This window comes from Papio anubis, chromosome 8 (assembly GCF_008728515.1).
Source record: "Papio anubis isolate 15944 chromosome 8, Panubis1.0, whole genome shotgun sequence".
NCBI classification, from domain to species: Eukaryota; Metazoa; Chordata; class Mammalia; order Primates; family Cercopithecidae; genus Papio; species Papio anubis.
Genome location: NC_044983.1, coordinates 3,501,021 through 3,517,330, shown reverse-complemented (window position 1 = coordinate 3,517,330; position 16,310 = coordinate 3,501,021). Strand labels below are relative to the sequence as shown.

At 36.9% G+C, this 16,310-nt stretch overlaps 1 protein-coding gene across 4 annotated transcripts in view; it reads left to right on the top strand.

Moving 5' to 3' along the window:
* CSMD1 (CUB and Sushi multiple domains 1) overlaps positions 1–16,310 on the top strand; it is a 2,034,404-nt gene that overhangs the window by 1,375,573 nt on the left and 642,521 nt on the right. For all 4 annotated transcript variants that reach the window (XM_031669914.1, XM_031669913.1, XM_031669915.1 and 1 more), the window contains one exon: positions 2,775–2,862. In XM_031669914.1, the coding sequence (XP_031525774.1) occupies positions 2,775–2,862 (88 nt within the window). The remainder of the gene's footprint in view (positions 1–2,774; positions 2,863–16,310) is intronic.

The window sequence follows — 16,310 nt, the reverse complement described above, 5'->3', positions numbered from 1 at the left end:
TGTCTTTCCTCAAATTTGGAAAGTTTATATTCATTAATTTAAATTCAGATCTGTAATCATTGTTGTAAATTCATTATCTAGTAAGTCTGGTGCATATGTTTCTTCAGTGACTGTATCTGGAGATTTATTTCGACCCTTTGAATGGCCTGTTTCCCTGTTTCTTTGTATGCCTTGTGATTTTTGTTAAAAAATAAGCATTTGAAAAGAATTAACTACCGCCCTCAATCTTTGCAGAATATAGTAGAAAATGTTCGCTAATTAGTGGGCCTCTGAGCCTTGAGACCAATCTGGACTGAAGACTTTAGGTGTTTTCAGGTTTTGGGGGGCACGTGTCCTATCTGGGTTTGTGTGTACCTTTTGTTGTGTTTTTGTTTTCATTTTTTTCCCCAGCTGCTTTTAAACATAATAATATTCCAAAGAATGTCATCTCATCTTCTCATTGGGGCCTTATATATGTGTTCTATTGTGTTCCTCTGCCTGGAATCCCTTACTCCAAGGTACCCATGGGTTTGCAATTTTGCCGCCGTTTTCTATATAGCAGTGCTTGTCACAGCCTCTCATGGCTTCTAGCCAGAGATCCCAATTATGCTGCCCTTCCTCATCTGACCTGCAAATCAGGAAAGACAGAGCTCAGTCTCTCAGGCAGCCCACAGAGAGACCATCGTGCTGCCAACCACTTTCCCTCTGCTTCTCCATCCCCAGAGAGGAAACTAGTCATCGGGCCACTTCCTCTCAACTGCACTGTGCCACACAAGTCATGGTATGAAACAAGGGAGAGTAAAACATCATGAAATATAGTCCTATTTCAAATATTTTTTTTCTCACTGGGCATTTGCTTGGTTGTTATAGATGTTTTGCTGTTATTTAGAGCTCCTATAAAATTATTTTAATCTTTCGGTAGTCGTTTCTTTGGTGTTTCCATGGGGAAATACGGGTCTGGAGCTTTCTGTCTCACTGTCTACTGATGCTATCACCAAACTTGCTGGATTATTTTGATATAATATTGAGAAAATTAAACATTTAGAAAACAAAATTTTGGAATTCAATATAATTCTCACATCATGCAGCAAAATAATGTTTAGATGTTATTTAAAAAACTTATTTTAAAAAAGAAATAAAAATACCTAAAACATATCTTAACCCATTTGGAATAGTGAAGTACTTACTAAGAATGAAACCACATAATATGTTCAATATAATTTGTGTTTAATGAAGGATTATATTGTTACCCAAATTTATTCTAACTTAGCAATGAAAGATAAATTTTGACTGGGTGTGGTTGCACATGTCTGCAGTCCCAACACTTTAGGAGGCTACAGTGGGAGTGTCACTTGAGCTGGGGGTTTGAGACCAGTCTGGGCAATATAGTTAGACTCCATCTCTACAAAAGATTTGTTTTTTAATTATCTGGGCATGGTGGCACAAGCCTGTGCTACCAGCTATTAGGAAGGCTGAGGTGGGAGTATTGCTTGATCCTGGGAGGTTGAGGCTGCGGTGATCCATGATTGTGCCACTGCACTCCCACCTGGGCAACAGAGTTAGACCCTGACTCAAAACAAACAAACTAAACTAAACTTGCTATAATTACTGTTGTTTTATGCATAGTTTTAATCAAATGCTCCACGAGTTCCACATATACCCAGACATATTCTTTTCTTCTTATGGAATCGTTTAAAATATGTGTGAGAAAATGTATATTTATATGTACACCTTTCAGCTGCAAATAATAGAATCAACTATGCAATGGATTTAAAGTATAGCAAATAAACTATAATAAATATAACAGAATGTTCAGAATTGCGATATTACTCCTAAATTGGTTGATTTTCTGCCTCAAAAATAAGGTAGCGGGTCCAGGTTGTTGACACGTCTTTTCTGTTCCATACATGCTGTTGTCTCCATCCTCGGATTATAGCAAAATCACACCAATAGTTCTACATTTGAAACCTGGACACAGAAGTTTTCAGAGTAAAATAGATATGCACTTTATTAGCATCCTGCAGTGTTTCCCAGAAGTACTGCTGTGGACTTCCCCTCACATCTCATTCTACTGAATTGGGTCCCAAGCCCTCTGCTAAGCAAATTCCTGGGAAAAGTAAAAAAGAAATGCCTTAGTTTAATTGGACAAATTATACAGAGGGAAATGAATTTTGAGTTGACAGCCACTCTATCCAATAAACAAATGAATTCTTTAAAAATTATTCTGTGATAGTGCAAGTCCCAACAGGAGAAAAGGTTTTTCATGAAATTCAGGAAATAAATCAGTGCACTTGAACAAAGAAACCATTATGGGTTTTAGTTCAATGATAAATACTTGAATGTTTAAAATATATGTAATGTTACTTAAAGTATCTTTTGTATAGAACTTAGTAAATATCATCTCTGTTGTCATCTATGGGAATGAGTGAAGGCTTTCTTCTCTCTAAGTGCATGCATTTTTCTCATAATGCTATTTTTCTCATCATGCTGTTAATTGTAACTTGGTGTAAAAGTAGTCATAAGGAACAAATGAGATTTTTAAATTAAATTTTGACATCTTAAAAATGAGAGAAATAAAACCAAAGATTATCATCCTTTCACTGGAAAACACATCTTTGATTTTCACCAATGAGAATATAAACATTTATTTGAATGTATTTAAGGTGTCTTAATTCCTTTGGAGATCACATTTTAAGTCATTATCATTAAAGAACTGAAAATGCCTAGAATATATTTTTTATCTGGGTATTTCCTCAATAACTACAACATTTTAACAATGTTTCTCTCTATGACAGTGAGCCAAGGAGGTGTTGCATTGGTCTCTGACATGTGTCCAGATCCTGGGATTCCAGAAAGTGGTAGAAGAGCAGGTTCTGACTTCAGGTAAGAGATACAATAGTGATGGAAAAAAGCATGTTATTTTTAAGACATATATAATTTCAGCTTGCAGTTTAGTTTAACTCTTTTGTTCTTTTGAGGTAAAGATAAAACTTTGCAATCATTATGCAACTATATTATCTGTAGAATTCTAAAACATATCATACTGAAAAATTCCAGGTACTCTAGAGTCAGCACCTTATACTCTAGGAACCAATAATAAAAATTTAACTCTAAATATGTGTAATCAAAATTTGTCTTCAGAGAGTTTATTTTTTGTTTATAATCTGTTAAATTTTCTGTATTAGTCCCTTCTCACACTGCTAATAAGGACATACCAGAGACTGGGTAATTTATAAAGGAAAGAGGTTTAATTCAGCATGGCTGAGGAGGTCTCAGGAACCTTACAATCATGACAGAAGGGAAAGCAAACACATCCTTCTTCATATGGCGACAGGAAGGAGAAGAATGAGCAAAGTGGAGGAAAATCCCCTTAAAAAACCATCAGATCTCATGAGAACTCACTACCATGAGAATAGCATGAGGGTAACTGCCCCCATGATTCAATTACCTCTCACCGGTCCCTCCCACAACATGTGGAGATTACGAGTGCTACAATTCAAGATGAGATTTGGGTGGGGACACAGCCAAACCATGTAAATCTCATATTCCATTTTTTTTAATGTTTAAAGATAGAAGTTAAAATATTTAATTATCACCTCATAGTTATTTCATTAAAAAACTTTAGGAATGATGAATGTTAGTATCAGCCAATAAAGTTTATTCAGAAAATGTGACTCATTTTACTAGGATTATGATGATACTGATTTTCTGTTGCTACATTATGAATACAGTAGTGATAATAGTCCTATTACTTTAGATTTTTACACTTATTTCAGTGAGTTCAAGAATTGTAACATTTTCCATCTTACAAGATGGATACTATTATTAGAAGCAGCTGTGAAATAAAATGGTAAAGAGAAGCAAGATACGTGTTTTTCCTTCTTACAATGTCACCATTTTTGAAAAAAATTCAAAAAATGTTCAGAAAGCTAAGGCTACTGAAGTGGCCTACAAGTGGAAGAAAAGTACTGATACTATTAGAGAGGGAAGAAGAAATATTATTTAATAAAATTGGAGTAACAACGGTAGTTTTAAAAGGAATAGAAAAATAAAGAAATGGCAGTGTGTCTATAATGAAGTTGGTAAAATGGTGTATTATTTTACATGAAAAGGATACAAAGTATAGATATGAAGAAATAGAGTGTTGGAATGGATATAGGTTAACTATTACACATCTTGACTAATATGTTAAGAAGTTTGTGGTTTCGCTGAAGTCCCTCTGAGGCAGAGCTTGAGATGAAAATTCTTATTGAAGTAATTTATTGGAAAAGTGCTCTCAGGAGGAGTGGAGTAGAGGAAGTGGAATAGAATTGGAGTAAAAAGCTAAGCAGAAAGATGCTTTTACTGGAGACTCACTTCAGTCTGTTCCCATGGGGAGTTCTGGGATACAAGTTGTACTGACAAGCAGGCCTCACCTTTTGTACCCACTTTCCTGTCTGTCAATCAATGACTTCCTTCCTTTGGCTCAGGGAAGTTCTCCAGAGGAAGAGTTGGTTGTGAAGAGTTATTAGCAATCTAGTGAGTGTGGTTCATGGATGCACCAGCTCATAGCTAAAAGAAGGATGCTGGTTTCCAGTATCATATTATAAAATAGTGATCATTTGAAGTCATTCAGGAATTTTATCTCTTTCAAAAACAAAGCAACTCGATAAAATTGCACATTCTTCCAAGGGCTTTCCATTCTATGTCTTCTTTCCTTGTGTCAACAGTCACCTCTTTCATGTCCCTCTTGCTGAGGAAAAATCTTCTTCCTGCTTCCCTTTCCTTCTGTGCCCCTTTGTTAGAGTTGACAACGGTGCATCATCACGATGTGCTCACACATCTGTTGTCTCACCTGTCTTAAGCGTCTCCAGAATGGAGAGTGTCTTATCTTTGCATTGTCAGTGACTAAAACTGTGTGTGGCACAAATAAACTCTTCTCCATATCAAATGTACTTTGTGTATCGGGGAACTGCCCATCTTGTATCCTGTCATCCCAGAAACCTAGAAACTTCTTTGGTCAGTTTTGCAGAGCTGTATTTTAAAAACAAAACAAATTAACTCATATCTGAGAATACCAAATTCTTCAAATTGCATTTCATGTTAAAAAAAAAAAATGACAGAGAAAATGCTTAAGCTATAAAAGTTAACAGGGAAGTTGTGAATATTCAGGCCATTGTCTCCTTAGCACAAGGGCAATAATGAAGCTCTTAATCATATCCTAGGTGAGTAAGCCAATCTTTATTCCATTTCATTCTCAGATCGGACTTACTTCTGGAAAAGAGGTTTAAATTCGGGATGTACATTAACTCTGAGGGCTGTGTTGATCTGGCTGGGGTGGAGGTAGCGAGAATCTAGGTTGTGCAGATGTATGGCCCGTCAGGAATGGAATATAGATAAGGTTTCTGTAGAACTTTATCTCAGAAGATAATTTCAATCTGTCACTTTCCTCGTTTTTTGAGAAATCATTATGTTGTTTATTTGTCTCTATGTTTGTAGCAATAGCAATCAAATATTGTAACACCTGGGAAAATGATTTGAAAGACTAAATTTTCTCTTAAATACACGAGTAAAATGTTGTTTGTATCAGCTATGGGGTGTGTATGTGTATACAAATATATACATAACAGAGATAAGCTAGTTATAGTAGCTGTTTTGATAGATTTCTTAGAACTTTCTCCCTAGCTGATTTTGTTATCTACAAATAAAAGGATTTTTAATTTTTGCTTTCCAATCTGAATTTTTTTTAATTTCTTGTTCTTGTGTAAATGCACTGGTTAGAAACTATTTTACAAGATTGAATAGAAATGGTGAGACATCTCTGCCTTTATTCCTGAGCTTAAGTGGAAAGTGTTCTGGCTTTCATTATAATTATGACATTGCTTGTTGGTTTTTCATAGATGCCCTTTATGAGGTTGAGGAAGTATCCTTCTATTTGTAGTTTTTTGAGGGGGGTGTGTGTGTGTGTGTTTTAATCAGACATGAATTTGGAATTTTTTCAAAAGCTGCATCTACATCTATTGAGATGACCGTTTTTTGTTTGTATATTTTGTGAATATGAGGACTTAACTGATTTCCCAATGTTAAAAATGAACTTATATTCTGGAATAAAATTAATTTGTAATGATGTATTTTTCTTTTTATGGATTATTGAATTTGACTTGTTAAAACGTTTAGTTTTTTACAGGTATGTTTATGAGTTATCATAGGCTGTAGTCTTTCCTTATAAAGACTTTTTTTTTCCTGTCCGAGTAATAATGGTCTCAAAATTAATTGAAAACTGTTCTCTCCTCTGGAATACCATAGAAGAGTTTGTGTATAATTGTTAATATTTAATTGCTAAATGTTTGGAATAATTCACCAGGGAAGCTACCTGGAATTGGAATTTTCTTGCAAGTATGTTTTAAATTACAGGTTGAACTTCTTTTCTACTTACAGGCTCATGTAGATTATCTACTTCTACTTCAGTGAGCTTTGATAGTGTGTATCTTTCAAGAAATTTTAAAATTTCATCTAAGTTGTCAAATTTGTTGGCTTAAAATTATTCTTATTTTTCTTTATTATCCCATAAATGAGTAGTAATTTCACAGCTCAAATTCTTGATATTCGTAATCTTTAAAAAGTCTTACTTGGTCCATCTGGCTATTAACATGTTAACATTATTGAACTTCTCCAAAAACTACAATTTACTTTTATATACATTTATCTATTGTTTAGTTTGTCTTCAATTTCATTGACTTCTGCTCTGACCTCTTATTAATTTATTTCCTCTGTTTACTGTGGGCTCTATTTGTTCTTCTTTTTCTAGTGTCTTAAGGTTGAAGCTGAGATCAGTAATTTAAGACCTTTATTCTTTCTAACTATGGGTGTTTACTGCTATGAATTTTCCTCTAAGGAACGCTTTGGCTGCATCTCTTCAATTTTGATATGCTGTGTTTTTATTTTCATGCAGCTTAAATTACATTATATTTTCCCTTCTGATTACTTTTTTGTTCCACGATTTATTTAAAAGTTTTCTATTTTGTTTCCACATATCTGGACATTTTCCAAGGATCTGTATGGTTAGCGATTATGCTTTATAAGATCTGAACTTTTAAAAATGTTTTGATAATTGCTTTATGGGCAAGAATACGCTCTATCATGGTAAATGTTCCATGACCACTTGAAAATAACACATATTTTAGTGTTGTTGGGTGAAGTGTTCCATAAATGTCAGTTAGATCAAGTTGGTTGACAGTGTTGTTCAAGGCTTTGAGATCCTTACTAATTGTCTTGTCACTTGTCAAATCTGTTATTGAGAGAGATTTATCTAAATCATCTATTAAAATTGTGAATTTGCCTATTTCTCATTGCAGCTTTATCAGTTTTTGCTTCATGTATTTTGAAGCTCTGTTATTAGGTACACAAATGTTTAAAATTGCCATGTATTTTTGTTTAATACCTTTTATGTTATGAAATGACTTTCTTTATCATGAATAATATTTTTTACTCTGAAACCACATTTGGCTTACATTTTCATAGCCATTTTAGCTTTCTTTGAATTATTGTTAGTGTATAATACTTTATATGGATTGTTATATGTGCTTCTGTATTCAATCTGTTGCACAATGTTGTTTTAATTAAATATTTTTAAAAATCCAGCTTTACATATAGCTGAAAAAGAAATTAGTATTTTAAAATTTTTTCCAAATAACTAAGTGTATTATTTGAAACTATAACAAAAATTGGCAAATGATATCATCTTAAATGTTAGATGCAATTTGAATATGGGGTTTTGAAAATAAACATTTTTTATTTTCTTACATCAAAATTTATTGGTTGAGCTTCTTTCCTGAATTAATTTTTTGTATGTGCATGATTTTGTACCTCATACATTGGTCACTTGAAAATAGTGATTCATTGAGTTACGAGTTCTTTCAAATATTTATACATTGTCCTATACATTATCTAAAAAAATACATTTGTTGATATTACCATGTATTTCATTAGAAAGATCTGTAAGCATTGAAAAACTGTCAGACTCATGGTGGTAGATACAATCTTTTGAAAAGTTTCTAATTTTCATTAGAAAATTAGAAATGAAAATTACAATTTTATTTCTAATGAAAATTAGAAAACTTTAGCTTTGTCATGGGCTCAAATTTTGTCAGTCATTTTCCTTGAAGTAAAAGACTCATTCACTTTTTCTAAACACCTGACAAATACTCAGATCTTAGCAGTGATAGTTTATCTACCATTCTTTAAATAAAGAGGAGTTCAATAGAAAACCAAGCAGCCAGCTCAACTCAAAACTGAAACAATTACATGGATGTTTGTGTCTCCAGAACTCCCTCAGGCTTACCATGCCCCAGAGACACATTAGGTTACGATTTATTAAAACAATCGTTTTCCCTGCTCCCTCAAGGACTTTCTTAAGTGACACTGGACCTTTTCTCTGCTACTACCTAGTGCTGTTGCTTGATTGGTGCAAAATCGGCATCAGTTTTTCCCATCATTGTTTTTGCTCTGTCAATGGAAATGAAAACACAGTGAATGTTGATGTTTTAAAAGGAGGGAAGGCTGGGCGCTGTAAGCTGAGGTGGGTGGATCACGAGGTCAGGATTTCGAGACCAGCCTGGCCAACATGGTGAAACCCTGTCTTTACTAAAAATACAAAAATTAGCTGGGCATGTTGGTGTGCACCTGTAGTCCCAGCTACTTGGGAGCCTGAGGCAGGAGAATCACTTGAACCCAGGAGCCGAGATCACACCACTGCCTTCCAGCCTGGGGGACAGAGCAAGACTCTGTCTCAAAAAAAAAAAAAAAAAAAAAAAAAAGAGGGAAGATACTTTTTAATAGTCTTTTGAGACTCTCTTTAATGAAAGGTAATTCAGTTTTATTTTCTAAATTCTTGTAATCAAAACTAATGACTAATCATGTAATCCAGACTAACAACCAACATGGTCAAGATGGGTAGATGAGCTCATTTGCAGTGTAGCCTTTGTAAATATGTAACTTGGGGTTGTTTTTATTAAGAAGAGTTCACTTTTTTAGGTTGGTAAAATATTCCTCCTCTGGTTTCATTTATAATATTATTCTGGTTTCTTGAGAAATCCCTTTTCCATAGACAATCTAAATATTAATTCTATCATTATCTATAAGATACCTAAAGAAAATAAAGCATAAAATACAAAGCTTGCTTATTTGAATTCAAGTCAGTTTGGGGACAGTTTTCTGACAGTATTTTTCAACATAGACCATTGTCTAAAAGACAAAGTGTATTCATTACAACTGAATATTTATGAGTAAGATTGATGGAAGTATTCAAATACCAATATCTGAGGGAGGGAGCTCGGACAGGGATTGAGAATTTATGGGTGTGTACTGGCATCTATTGTTCATCTATCTCTCTGTGCTAACAGGATATGTAGCCTATGTCCAGGCAGATGTAATTTTCCTCGTTTTTATAAGTAGAAGTGTTGAAATTCAGAACGCTAACCTAACAAAGTGCTATATCTAGTCAGAGTCAGAGCTGGGAATTTAAGCTGGAATCCTACTGGGAATTTAAGCTGGAATCCTACTGATCTCAAAGCTCCTGTTGACCTTGATAGTTTGTAACACAGATCATTATAATAAAAGTTTTTACACCCACTCTGCAGGACCACTGGAAAGGTGGGTGTAGTTTGCGGACTTCACACAGTAGCCAATGAGGAGTCAAGGTATGGTTGAAATTTGCCCTTGAGCTCAGCATTCCAAGTCATGCAGCTTAGCATGCGTTGCATATGCTGAACAGGACAGTCTTGCTTTAATCGATCACTGTGAGGGGTGTCTCATGTTGTAATTGGCACCACAGATCCATGTAGACTAGCACTGGCCATGATGCACACTGCTGGACATTACAATTTTTTTTTTTTTTTTTTTTTTTTTTGAGACAGTGTCTCGCTCTGTCTCCCAGGCTAGAGTACAGTGGCATGATCTTGGCTTACTACAACCTCTACCTCTCAATTCAAGCAATTCTCCTGCCTCAGCCTCCTGAGTAGCTGGAATAACAGGTGTGTACTACCATGCCCGGCTAATTTTTTTGCATTTTTAGTAGAGACGGGGTTTCACTATATTGGCCAGGCTCGTCTCAAACTCCTGACCTCATGATCCACCCACCTTGGCCTCCCAAAGTGCTGGGATTACAGGCATGAGCCACAGTGCCCAGCCATATTTTTTAAATATATAATTTCACATCCTTCTATCCTTTTAAGAACATTTCAAAGATGCTGAAACTGAACTTAGGGAGCCCCCTGAATTCTTGGAAACTTGAGCTTCTCAGCTCCTTTCATGTCCTTTTATCTTTTCTTCCACAATGTGACCCCTCAACAGACTGTCCATAAAGAGCTCCATGTGGCCACATCCCTGATTCTGCATGAGCTGCAGTATCTGTCCTGACACTACCTCCTCTGCAGGTGGCACCTGCCCACCTTCAGTGTCCTGTCTTTCTTCCTTTACTGTTTTTTTTTTTTTTTGAGACAGAGTCTCACTCTGTCACCCAGACTAGAGTGCAGTGACACGATCTTGGCTCACTGCAACCTCCACATCCCGGGTTCAAGCAATTCTCCTGCCTCAGCCTCCTGAGTAGCTGAGAATACAGGCACATGCTACCATGCCTGGCTAATTATTTTGTATTTTTAGTAGAGATGGGGTTTTACCAGGTTGGCCAGGCTGGTCTTGAACTCCTGACCTCAGGTGATCCGCCTGCCTTGGCCTCCCAAAGTGTTGAGATTATAGGCATGAGCCACTGCATCCAGCCACTTCCTTTACTTCTTGGTCATGTTCTTCCTCAAGTATCATCTCCTTTCTGCCCCACCCGCACCACCCACGCTGATTCTTCTCGGTGGAGAGTCTTTCCACAAAGGAGTGTTACCAGTTAGTGGAGAAACAGAGGAGGGGCTTTAATAGGCAAAACCGACTGAGACGGAATAGTTCCCCTATAATTTTTTGTGCTTTCTGTAAACAGAATATCCAGTCATACGCTGCCTAACAATGGACTGCATATATGATAGTTTTCCCTTAAGATTTTAGTGGAACTGAAAGGTTTCCATTGCCTGGTGATCTCCTAGCCCTGCTCCCTCCCAGGACAGAGCAGTACTCACATGTTTGTGGCAATCCTGATGTAAGGCAGATGTACTGTGCTGCCAGTCACAGAAAAGACTAGCACATACTTGATAATGAGAATTAGTGACTGTCTTACTAGTTTATGCATTTAAAATGGTATACTTTCTACTGTTATTTTAGAGTGTACTCCGTCAGCTTATAAAAAACACAAAAGTTAACTGTAAACAGCCCCCGGCAGGTCCTTCAGGTGGTATCCAGAAGAAGGAATTGTGATCATTGGACATGACAGGTTCATTCATGCATGTCCTTGCCCCTGAAGACTTTCCAGTGGGACAAGATGTGGAGGTGGAAAACAGTGATATTGATGCTGATGCCGTGCAGGCCTAGGCTAGTGCATATGTTCATGTCTTAGTTTATAACAAAAAGGTTTAAGAAGTAAAAAGAACAATAGAAAAAAGCTTATGAGATAAAAATATGAAGGAAAATCACTTTTGTACAGCTGCACTATGTGTGTGTGTCTTAAACTGAGTATTATTACAAAAGAGTCACAAGTTAAAACATGTAACACAGTAGGCCAGGCATGGTGGCTCACACCTGTAATCCCAGCACTTTGAGAGGCTGAGGTGGGCGGATCACGTAGTCAAGAGATCGAGACCATCCTGGCCAACACGGTGAAACCCCGTGTCTACTAAAAATACAAAAGTTAGCTGGGTGTGGTGGCGGCGCCTGTAGTCCTAGCTACTCGGGAGGCTGAGGCAGAAGAATGGCGTGAACCCGGGAGGCGGAGCTTGCAGTGAGCTGAGATCGCGCCACTGCTCTCCAGTCTAGGTGACAGAGTGAGACTCCCTCTCCACAAAAACAAACAAACAAACAAAAAAACCAGAACAACAACAAAAAATTAGGTGGGTGTGGTGGCACGCACCTATAGTCCTAGCTACTTGGGAGGCTGAGACAGGAGAATCGCTTGAACCCAGGAGGTGGAGGTTGCAGTGAGCTTAGATTACGCCACTGCACTGCAGCACTGCAGCCTGGAGACAGAGTGAGACTCCATCTCAAAAAAAAAAAAAAAAAAATTGTAACAAAGTAAAAATGTTTCAGTAAGTTAAGGTTAATTTATTATTGAAAAAAGGAAAACAGTAAATTTATTGTGGTCCAAGGATACAGTGTTTCTAAGGTCTACAGGAGTGTACAGACATGTCCTAGGCCCTCACATTCACTCACCACTTACTCACTGACTGACGCAGAGCAACTCCCACCCTGCCAGTTCCATTCATAGGGACTAAGTACCCTATATGATTGAGACGTTTTCTGTCTTTCATACTGTATTTTTTCTGCTCCTTTTCTATGTTTAGATATATTTAGATATACAAACACTTACCACTGTGTTACAATTGCCTAAAATATTCATTACAGTAACATGCCGTTTGGGTTCATAGTCTGGGAGCCCTAGGCTGTACCATAAAGCCCAGGTATATCAGGCTACACCATCTGGGTGTGTAAGGGCACTCTATGATGTTCGCACAACCAGTAAATTGCCTAACGATGCGTTTCTCGGATTGCATCGTGTCCTTAAAAGACAAGTGACTTCACCTTGGCCCATCTCTGTCCTCTCCCACCCACAGGTTTGGCTTCTCTCTGCAGAACGAGGGGCTCTTTACTCCCAACTTGATGTCATCTCACGATTTCAACATTTCCCAGCATCTTTGGGTTTCTCATTACAGTCATGCAGTTTTGAAGGAAAGGAGAGAGGCCTTATTGATTTTATTTTATATGACCAGACCCAACACAAGGTAGAAGCCTTCTCTGTTGAATAGATTAAATTGAGGCTAACAAGCCAGTCTCTAGGGATATTTTGACATCACCTCATTAATAGTCTACTAAACCAATTAAGTTAACCACTGCTCATCAGAGAATAGATTAACAATTAAAAATAGAGAGTTGTAACATAGGCTGTAAAGGGAATTTGGGGGTTGAGTGATATTTATGACTTAAAAACTAAATAGTTAATTTATGTATTTGATGTGTGCATGTTACTATTCATGCTAATAACATCTGTTCTTTGTCTTAGCATATTTTAATCTCAAGGATCCCATGTTTATTTTTCATTCTGTTTTGAAATATGCTTTATGAATTATGTGTCATCAAATGGAAGGAGAAACTGGAGTACATTAAGGGAAAAAAATCACATAGTCAATAAGAAGCAGAGACAAATCCATAGCCCGTGTGTTTTGATAAACAACTGCTCATTTCTAGTTTCCACATTTAGTTATCTTCATTCCTTGTAGCATATTGATAATTTTATTTATAGTTATTACAGTATTGCTGCAATGGTTTTATTATTTCTCCATTGTAGGTCAACTCCAGTGAGAGCAGAAGCACCTGTCTCTTGTTATATGAAAATGTAAAGAATTGTACTTACAGATTGTGTAGAGACCAGGGAGTAAATCTGGTGTTCTTTTCAGTAAGAATTGCTTTCGGCTGGGCGCGGTGGCTCACGCTGGTAATCCCAGCACTTTGGGAGGCCAAGGCGGGTGGATCACAAGGTCAGGAGTTCGACACCAGCCTGGCCAAAATAGGGAAACCCTGTTTATACTGAAAATACAAAAATTAGCCAGGCATGGTGGCGTGCACCTGTAGTCCCGGCTACTCGGGAGGCTGAGGCAGAAGAATCTCTTGACCCTTAGAGGCGGAGGTTGCAGTGAACTGAGATCGCACCACTGCACTCCAGCCTGGGTGAGAGGGCGAGACTCCTTCTCAAAAAAATAAAAATAAATAAAGCTTTCTATTAAGTTGTGTTATTGAATCATTTTTTAAATGATGAAGAAATGAGAGAAACCACAGGCACATTATAAGTTTTATTGTGAAAAGAATCAAGCCCAAAAGCAGGTGAACACACAGCATGGAGGTAGCTAGAGCCCCCTAGATAACTCTCGCTATTCTCTTCGTCAAGAGAGAAATGCTATCACATTGATGCCCTTGGATACCACAAGCAACAAAACTGCACACTCAGGTTATGCCCGTGTGTCCAAGGGCACTGATGTTATGTTCCTCTCCTGATGGAGAGTATAGTGGAGAGATGTCTAGGGACCTCCAGCTATTCTCTTCCTGTATGTCCACTTGCTTTTTGGCTTCTTTGATTCTTTTTCTTGCTTACTATTTTATTTTTCATCACTTATATACTTTATAAACTTCACATACTTATAAAGTTAGAGCAGATGCATGCACTGATCTCTCGGTTGCTATCCCATGTGATACTGGCTCTCCTTTTTAGCACATCTTCATTTCTATGATCCTTCTCATGTTTTCCATGATATGTTGACATCTTCTGCCTTCTCAGCAATGCTAAGAGATCTATTATATATTGAGCATTGAAAATCCAGATCTTAGAATTCTGAGCGTCACCCCCTGAGGTACCTGTTCTGTGCTACTTCCAGGCCACACTATATGAAATGGACCTTTCGTCCCTGCAGCCTTCCTCCCTCTGTCCTTTCCTTTCACTTTCTAGCACTGACCAGCCAGAAATTCTATGCATGTCTATGCTTGCAATCTTACTTGACTGAGCATAATTCATGTCTACATATTTTCTATCTCCTCATAAGACTCTAAGCCCCATAAAGAGAAGAACTTTGTTTTATTCACTATCGCGTTTCCAGTGTTCAGTATAGAGCTTGCCTCAAAGAAAGCATTCGGCCATTATTTACTAAGTCATTTAATTTTACTTTTATATCAGGAATGCATTTACATTTACAGGTTTTAAGGCAACAATAAATACTGATTCAATATGCAGAATTTTGATTTACAGGTAAACTTGTAAGAATATAATTATTCCCAATGAAAAAGCTGCTGTTTCTTTGCAACATATACTGTATTAAGCACTAAGCTCTGACCATTTGCTAGATCATTTATGTACAACTAGAAGAAAAAATGGAAAATATGGACATCATTGGATTATGATTGTTATTCCTTTTTCCCATCAACTAAAAAATTTACTAATAGAAGAAGCATTTGTAAAGTTAGAAAGAAGCCCATATATCAGAGGTTTTTTTTTTTTTTTGAGAGAATTCGGAAACTATAATGAATACAAGAGGGAATTTTAAAAACATTCAAGCTTGGTTTCTTGTTGAAAAAAAATTCCCCCTTTTGTGACATAATCCCTTTCCACTCCATGTCCCTAGGTGGAAGACAAAGAACTATCTTTTATTTTTTGAAACTCAAGCATGATCTTATTTCTTGAACCAGTGTTCGTTTCTGTAAGTGATTTTTACTCTCTTGCCTAGTGGAGAAAACAGTAAGGTGGAGGAGGACAAAGTGGGGAGAAAACAGTAAGGTGCAGGAGGACAAAGTGGGATGGAGCACTCAGTCCAGGTTTGCCATATAAAAAAAGCAGGCTTTGGCTCCCAGGCCTTTCCTGACATGCTGCATTTGAGTCTGCAGCACCTAAGTCCCCTGCCATGGTCCAAAGTGTTTTTACAACTGAAAAAAAATTTCAGGAACCTAACATATTCCTATGCCTGTAGCTTTTGGAGGAGGATTCATGGTTACTAGGAAACTGAACTAGACTAGGAAAAATATTTGCCAATGATTACTGCTCTTTCAAAGGGCATCAGCTGCATTTTTAAGAACTACTTGAGAAATTCCACAACCCATAACATCCCACTGACACTTCTTGAAGGCTTTAGGTCACTTTGAAAAATGAACACTGTGAATGTTTCAGATAATATTTATGTGGCTAAACCTGCTTCTGATAAACAAGTCACCAAATGGGGCTGGTGGAATGTCCTCTCTCTCTTCCATGGTCTCTTCAATATCTGCAGTAGAAAACTAATTTTTTCATCACAATAAAATATCCATTTAAATAGTCTTCTGAGAAAATAGGTGATTGTTACTTAAGCCTATATTAATTTATTAGCTTCACAATGCAAAAAAAAATAGTTGATGAATTATCAACAAAAAGCCCACTTGGTCATGATCATCAGATATGACATCTTGGGGACTATTTGAATCTAAAGGTCTTCAAAATGACCTTCTGTAATACTTTTTCTGTGTGTTTTTTAAAAAATTCTTCATCTGTAAAAGAATGGGTTAAAATATGAGATGTGATTATTTCTTCCATATATTAGAGATAAAACACTCTGTGCCTCCTAGTCATGTGTTTGCCGTATTCTACTCTAGAATAAGAGTCTGCAAAAAATTCATGGCTCTGTTCAGGCGTGTCAACAACTTTTGAGGCTAAGGGAAGCCTGTGAGATAATCATCAGTGATATGCAAAA